General features: G+C 43.5%; 2 protein-coding genes across 3 annotated transcripts; one reads left to right on the forward strand and one right to left on the reverse strand.

Moving 5' to 3' along the window:
* Nucleotides 1–1,204: 1,204 nt before the first annotated feature.
* On the reverse strand, nt 1,205–2,666 carry LOC144091325 (uncharacterized). Its single transcript, XM_077623557.1, has 2 exons — nt 2,513–2,666; nt 1,205–2,422 (listed from the first exon to the last, which is right to left on the reverse strand). The coding sequence occupies exons 1-2, from the start codon at nt 2,625–2,627 to the stop codon at nt 1,521–1,523; spliced, it is 1,017 nt and encodes a 338-aa protein (XP_077479683.1). The 5' UTR covers nt 2,628–2,666; the 3' UTR covers nt 1,205–1,520.
* Nucleotides 2,667–3,781: 1,115 nt separating this feature from the next.
* Nucleotides 3,782–8,095, forward strand: dipk1b (divergent protein kinase domain 1B). 2 transcript variants are annotated; one of them, XM_077623379.1, is made up of 5 exons: nt 3,782–4,372; nt 4,918–5,031; nt 5,243–5,350; nt 5,442–5,618; nt 5,853–8,095. In XM_077623379.1, exons 1-5 carry the CDS (start codon nt 4,307–4,309, stop codon nt 6,663–6,665), a joined length of 1,278 nt encoding a protein of 425 aa, XP_077479505.1. In that variant the 5' UTR covers nt 3,782–4,306; the 3' UTR covers nt 6,666–8,095. The 2 variants fall into 2 exon arrangements, with proteins under 2 accessions (XP_077479505.1, XP_077479504.1); XM_077623378.1 differs by having other exon boundaries at nt 3,786–4,372; nt 4,897–5,031.
* The last annotated feature ends 87 nt before the right edge of the window (nt 8,096–8,182 follow it).

Consider the following 8,182-nt stretch of genomic DNA (forward strand, 5'->3'; position numbering starts at 1 on the left):
CCAGCATGGCCTGCTGTTGCATGCATATTTTATGGACAACCTTTTACTTCATTTTTCACTCTACAGTCTGCAAAGGGGGGATCCTGGTCAAAAAGTCACAATTACTCACAACATCAACAACAACTCGACCTCAGAATAAGGCCGCGAGTACACAGACGCCCCCACTTTTCCCCCAGCGACACTGACGCGTGGCGAGTCCGCGGGGAGGCCATGATGACATCCAAGCCTCATGTGGATGCGGGAACGAGAAAACAAATGTTTATGTTGTTAAGCTTCCTGACATATTTGAGGTCGCATCATTCATTCTTTTGAACCTAACCTGTTTTTTTTCCTAGTATTTATTGATCAGGAAATATTTCTTCATTTAAATAATGCATTCTGAGATTTCCTTTTTCTCTCTCCCATGTTTAAAGGTCAACATGACTGTTTTATGAAGCCTTGTCCATATGATTAGTCAGATTTCTTGTGCAATTAGCTATTCCCAAAGGCATATTCCATCACATCACATTGTCCTGAAGATAGTGGATGTGGTAGCTTTCATGACCCATTAATAAGTAATTATCAATATTTTGCTGCATTATAATTCTGCTGTGTGCCTGACTAATTCCTAAACTGTTCATATGTATTGTATATTTAGGAACCATCTGAACTTAGTGGAGTAGATAGCAAGATGGCAGATATCTGCTGCCATCTGGAGGTCCACATTTATTTTGTATGTATTTGTCATGAACATTTCAGTTGATTTGTGTCGAACTAATCCAAATGCAGCAGAGCATGAGGTCAAGTGTGCATAGCTCGTCAACCTCGGCCAATCGCTCCCCTTATTAATGATTGCAATTCCCCTTAAGTGATAATAAACCGTAGAAATGCAACACGGCACATATTTATACTTGTATAATGACAATAAAAGCATTCTATTCAATTTACTCTCATAGGGCGCAGTTAAGTCTAACATTTTTCCCAAAGTGAACGGGAGCCCAATCAGTCTGGGTACATTGCTTGCTGACACACTATATTTATAAAGTGAAAAGGGCGGCCTAAAAGTATGACAACATTACCAATCGACTATGATGTTTTTGTGCAGTACCAGTTACCGAGATGATCCGGATTAGAGCCGAAATGGCGAATACAAGATCACTTTTACAAAAAAAACATACTTTTTTCAAAAACATTTTCCCATACAAAAGTTGTTATACAGCGTACGCAATTTGAAATGATCAAAAAAAGTATACGTTGAAAGGTATGCGTGTGTTTCTTCCACAAATTGTGATCTATGCTTCACTATTGTATTTTAAAAGAACATTTGAAGAAACATGCACAAAAAGCTTTTATTCCCCCAAAAAAGCCAACAATGTCAGCAGATCGCGGAATGGCTACTCGGGAACAAAAAGCTATTTGAGAATGGTGGTCACTACCTTATAGTAGAAAGTCCTGTTTACGTTTAATTGTGCTTTGTACTACAATTTCTTGCGGTGGTGATTAAACCCAACATGAGGTGTCAGAATCATCGGTGTTGCCGACTAGATTTCATAAAGATACATAGTACCGTTATTGTAGACCTTATCAGGGGGTCCATGGTTTGTGAAGGACAAGTAAGTATCGTTGGCTTCGATTGTAACGCCATTGCAAAACAGGTAGGAACAAAAATGTCCGCTGTTCCGTTTCAAGCCAGTCAGGCAAATGACCGAGGCCAGACGGTACGTCTGCTTGGTGTTCTCGTCAACGTCCATCTCCAGATGCTCCGGCGAGTAGATGCGGTCGTGACTCACATAGCCGTCACCGGAGATCCGATTGACGAAGAAGGTCAGTATGTCCGGGTGGGTCCAGAACTGTTTGCGGACAGTTTTATGGCCGCAACCCTTACATCGGCGTCGCCGCCCACCCGTGGCGCGTTTGATCAAGGAGCCCAACGTCTCGCCGTTGAGCGGTTTGGGCAACGTAACCACGTTGCCCAAGTCCGAGACGGACGAGGTGGTGAGGAGACAGTGCAGGCAGCGATTGACGTCGCGCACTTTGATCCTGGTTTTGATCCCGCACTGGTCAAACCACGACAACATCGGCACCAGCAAATGTACCGAGTCGTTCCTCTCGTACTGAACGAGAGCGGGGATGCCGTCGCAGAGCTCGGCCAACGCCACGCAGAGTTCCGCCGCCGTGAAGCACACGCCTGGGTTCTCCAGGGCGTAGAGGTAGAGGCAGGCGAACGCCGGCATATCCGACAGTAAAGTCACAAACTCCTGGATACACTTGGGTAGCTTTTGCCGTACCGCGTTCAGGTTAAGCGTGGCTTGCAGCGTGGCGTTCATCCAGCAGTTGTTGTAGTAGTTGGCGAAGCGGCAGATCTTCTTGAGGGGGCTCTTCTGGCCCGCCGCCCCTCGCAGGAGTAGCTCATCGGTCCACAGGTCGTGGCTGCCTGCCCGAACTGTTGGGTTGGGCAAAACAGCGGCACGTTTTAAAACAGCCGAGGCTTTAACCTTAGCGCGTGTGATGGATTTGGTGGTGCTTTTAGTACCGGCGGGCAGGCAGGGTAGGCCTCCCACGACGTTCCTCAGTGTTTTTGTGGCCATAGCTCCCAGAGCAAAACCCAGGAAAAGAAACGGCATGTTGCTTGGGAGGGTTACGGTCATGGGCTGTGAGGGGGGTCGGGGGGCCGGAGCAGGCCGGGGTTCCACCCAGAGCGTCGACATGGGTGCTGATCCCTGGGTGCTTTATGACATGGGTGATGATTTCATTTCTCTTGTCTGACATCATGGCCTCTATCACTAAGACTCCTCAAAGTGTCTTGTGAGCAACTCGGAGATCAAGCTTTCCTACCCTTGGGGGTTTTGCGCTGGCTTCATTAACCTAGTATTACTACCATTCCAGAATCAGACTCAAGGTCAGTTTTGCCGCCCCTGGGCCTCAAGGAGGCCTAGTTTGGGGCGTAGTTGGGTGACGGGAGAGTTTAAAACAAATGTAAGATGATGTGCATAGCCATAACTCTATATACTGCACTAGGCTGTGAATGGTTCTTTGATTCATTGTGCCCTGCGATTGGCTGGCCACCATTTCAGGGTGTCCTCTGCCTGGTGTCCATAGCTAGCTGGGATAGGCTCCAGCACCCCCGTGACACTTGAGGATAAGCGGTTCAGAAACTGAATTAAAGGATTTTCCAACATCCATGTTGCCAATACTGTGACTTGGCCTAAGTATATTTAATCGTATAATGTCACGTCCATTGAATTGAATGCTTTTACGTATAGTCATTATACAAGTATAATGAGATCTGAAGCTTCACCACAAAATGCACAAATAGCAACAGCAAACAAACAAATGAACAGATAAATAATCAATAAATAGTACTAAATAAGTAGTCAACATAACGAATAAGTAGTAGTCAACATAAGTAGTCATCTGAATGAATAAGTATTAGTCAACATAAGTAGTCATCTGAATGAATAAGTATTAGTCAATATAATAAGTAAATAGTAGTCAACATAATGAATAAGCAGTCAATATACACAAGTAGTAGTCAAAATAATGAGTATGTAGTCAATATACATAATAGTAGTCAATATACATAAGTAGTAGTCAACATAATGAGTATGTAGTAGTCAACATTGATAAGTAGTCAAAATAATGAATAAGTAGTAGTCAAAATAATGAATAAGTAGTAGTCAAAATAATGAATAAGTAGTAGTCAAAATAATGAATAGTCAAAATAATGAATAAATAGTCAAAATAATGAATAAATAGTCAAAATAATGAATAAATAGTAGTCAAAATAATGAATAAATAGCAGTCAACATTTGCAATGTATAGTAAAAACATCACCTGCATAAAAACATAGTAGTGTTTATATAGTAATAACAGGTGAAAATCCTAACTGTGTTTATTGGCTAAGACTTACTTCCCCTTTAAGAAGCCGGGTCTCAGGGGAAAAAGGGGCGGGGTATCAGTGAGAAGAAACCACCGGCACCTTTATTTCTAAAATAATATTATAACGTTTTGCTTCTCAAATCTAGTATGACCCGATTTAACGCCAGCGTTCGGGATGTCATGTGACGCAAGACGTGCCGGTAGAATGACGTCACGCTTTTATTTTATTTTTTATTTTTAAACACGTCGGGCTCAAGGTTATTATGTTGCTGCGTGGATAAAATGCAGCAGGGCTCGGTAATCGTGCGTAACGTCCGGACAGAGGACGCGATCGTCGGCTAGAGGGGAAGGAGGAGAGGGGCAGGCGGCTGGAGGTGGTGCAGGGGACGCAACGGGGGTGACCCGGTTACCGGCTACCGGTTACCGGCCTCTGCGGTTCTACGCCACCATGGCCAGAGCTCTGCGGAGGTTCATTCATTTGGTGCTCTTCTGCCCTTTATCCAAAGGCCTGCAGGTACACCAGGGGCATATACTTTGCATTTATTTATTTATGTCTATTCATTAATTTGTCTATCTATGTCAATAAAGTCATTAAAATAGGCGTGCAGCGATAAGGTGGGTCTCAACGTGTGAATTCAATATGTATAGGTCAAATTTAAGTGAAAATATTAATTTTAGATTAAAAAACATGGGGTTTTAATTGGGAATATAGGGTTTTGGTAGAATATTCATAATTACCACCATCATGATATATTCTATTGGAAATATATTTACAACTAGCATAGTTTTGTAAATGTATGATTTTGCATTTTAAAATGTGGCCAGATAAAATATTTCATTCATATGGTAGTCATTAAAATGTTCAATATCACTGGAGTATTTCCTAAAGGAAAACATTTAATCTGAACATAATTTAATGATTGAAAATGTGTCATTTGCAAATTTGACATTATATTGAAATGAAATGGGGAATTATTAAATGCAGTAGTAGTAGAGTAGAATATACACTTTTCACTAATGAAAAAAATACATTTAAAGAGTCGCCTGCCTTCCGTCAAGGTGAAGTACCTCCTTCTGGCATGGCTGGGCGTTCTGGTGGCCAGTTGGGTGCTCTACATGCAGTACGCTTCCTACTCAGAACTGTGCCGCGGAAACGTCTGCCGAGCAGTCATCGTAAGTATACCACTTTTCTACCATTGTTATGACGTCTGCTTACGTGTAGCCAATTAGCATTGGGTTATAAGGATTAGATGGCACAACCAGGAAATCTACCAAAGTTCCAACTGAACCGTGTAAAAATAAGTCAGAACTTCTTACAAGGATGTCAAACACTTGAGACGCCCCGGTTCATTTCCTCCTCCTAACTTCCCGTTTCCTCTATCAGTGCGACCACTACAGCAGGGGCGTCATCTCCGGGTCATATTGCAAGGCTCTTTGCGAGCAAAAAACACTGACGCTGGGTCACTGCATGTCCACTTCCTCACAACATCAGGTATGCCACTCTTGAAGTATAGACAAAGATCCTATAAATACGTAGACAACCTAAAAGCACCTTGGAGAACTTAATCCTCACTTTCCTGCAGGTGTATGGCGGCCATTGGAAGAAGAGGCCGGTGGTCATCAAGTGCGGCATCGAGGAGGGCGCCAAAACCGACAGCGGTCCCGATTCGTTGCTCCGACACCAGGGAAGCTTATTCGACAAACCCACGCGCGGAACATCTATGGATGAGTTTAAGGAGATGCTGCAAAACTTTCTGAAGGTGGATGTTGTAAATCTTATTCTGCTATCTTTCCAAATGAAATTCTGTCCAAAATAAAGCCCCAAGACCACATTGCTAGATGTTGGGAATGTTATTCTGCTATCTTTCCAAATAAAATTCTGTCTTTCGAATAGACTCCAACCCCAAATAAAGCCCCAAGACCACATTGCTAAGTTGCTAACCCCCTGACTTCAACCCTAACAAGGTCACAATTCCTTCTCCACTTCTTTACAGGCCAATTTCGGGGAGCAACCGTCCTTGAGTGCTCTGGCGGACAGGCTAATTTCACTAGCGGACGTCAACCAGGACAGTAAACTGTCCCTGGCGGAGGCCAAGTCCATCTGGGCTCTCCTTCACGTCAACGAGTTCCTACTGATGGTGGCGCTCCAGGAGAAGGAGCACACTCCCAAACTGCTGGGCTTCTGCGGAGACCTGTACGTGACCGAACCACTGGGGCACACCTCCCTATACAGGCTGGAGGTGCCGCCCTACTTGCAGACCCTGGTACCTGGGGCCCTGATCTCCGGACTGAACCGCTGGCTAGCCCCGGCATGGCCTCGCCGGGCACGCATCACCATCGGCTTGCTGGAATTCGTGGAGGAGGTCTTCCACGGGCCTTACGGCAGTTTCCTAATCTGCGACTCCAGCCCACGCCACGTGGGCTACAATGCCAAGTACGACTGCAAGATAGCCGACCTTCGCGCCGTGGCATCGGAAGCCACGGTGCGGGCACACCTGAAGGGGCGGCGCTGCGAGAGCAATGCCGACTGCACCTACGGGCGCGACTGCACGGCCACCTGCGACCGATTGGCAAAGCGCTGCAATGCCGAGGTGGTTCAGCCCAACTTAGCCAAGGTATGCGCACTTCTCCAGGACTTCCTGCTCTTTGGGGCACCGCCTGAGTTGCGGGGGGATCTGGAGCGACAACTGCGTACCTGCGTCACCCTCAGTGGGCTCGCTAGCCAGATGGAGGTGCACCATTCCCTGGTCCTCAACAACCTTAAGACACTTCTATGGAAGACGATCTCTAACACGCAGTACTCTTGAGGAACACGGTCCTCGTTCTTGACTAAAGGCCTGATTTACTAAGGCATTTTGCTTTAAAAACAGGCAAACGGATGTTCTACCCGAATTGCCCATAATTGCATCTGCCATCAAAATAGCTGTTTTAACCTTTGTGCTTGTTGCAAAAAATATTCTGTATGTAAATGAAGTAGGGTGAACGAGTGGTTAGCGCGTCCTCCTCACAGTCCTGAGATTGAGGGCTCAATTTATATCAATAATTAACATCTAAGGTCTAGGAAGAGGATTTCGGGCCAAGTGGACTTTGAATATGATTAAGCTTTAATCTAAGGCTTCTTGAATTGTCATTTTTTAGGTGTGGCTTGAGGAACAACCGCCCCGCATACCAGTTAGTCTTCTTTGGGTGGGGTGAGATGTCAGGATATTGTTGTAGTCGGATGATAGCTAAAGCTAAGAATGTTTTGGAAATTTTACACTAGTATCTTTTAGCCTCTTTCTAACTGGAGGGTCTTGATCTAGAAATGGATTTGATTATCTTTGAAGGAATGTCCCTCTTTGAGATGCAAATGAACCACTGCTGCTGACTGTTTTCAAACTAATGATATGTACTATACTTGATCATGCACTATTGTCAAAATTTTCAGAGGGGAAAATGTTACAATAATCTTGTGGACAGTGTTATAGACAATCAGATGTGATTCAAAACTTGACACTGTGAAATGTTTAAACGGTATTGTCTGAAGGAAAAATGGAAACAAATCTATTGGCTGCGATCGACACCAAGCGGGAAAAACTGAGAAACCTTGAAAACAAGGGTTTCGATTTTAGATCGCTAATATTTGCCAATTAAATGATCTTGGAAGCATGATATCTCACTTTGAATATTTCTTAGAGTTTATAGTTTAATGCTCATTTTTGTCCCAGGTGTCGATTCAAGCATCAGATTTTTTTTTCAATGTATCGATATTTATCAAACTACACTTTTTTTGCTGATCAAGTATTGAGTTAGAGTGATCTTTTTATCAAAATGGATTCCACTTACCTGTGCTGTTCACCAGTCGCAATGATTTAAATATTAGACCATTATCTTGGGCTCAAATCAGTATTTATTATCAATTCCAATATCGGCAAAACTAATACAATATCAACTTATCACTATTTTTTGCCTTATTAAATTCTTCAAATGACATTGTGTTGGTATTGCAGCATCTGAAAAGAAATCACAATTTTGTCAGAAGAGACCAAAAAAGAATGAAAAAAGATTTTTAAATTGTGTGGCTTGTTTCCAAACCCGAAGTGCACTGAAGGACAACATCGAGCTGCCGTGAACCACTTTTCATTTTATTATTTGCCCTTTCACTGCACAACAAAGGCACAAGATCCCAGGTTGCATCTCATTGGGCAACTTGTATTTTTTCTTTATTATTGCTTAATACAGAAAACAGTTCACATACCATCTTGTTTTCTTTACTTGCTCCAGAACACTGAGAAAATAACAAAATGTCAATTTATCACTGCTCATTTGTTTGTTGTATTAGTGT

The sequence above is a fragment of the Stigmatopora argus genome, chromosome 16 (genome assembly GCF_051989625.1).
Source record: "Stigmatopora argus isolate UIUO_Sarg chromosome 16, RoL_Sarg_1.0, whole genome shotgun sequence".
Lineage (NCBI taxonomy): Eukaryota > Metazoa > Chordata > Actinopteri > Syngnathiformes > Syngnathidae > Stigmatopora > Stigmatopora argus.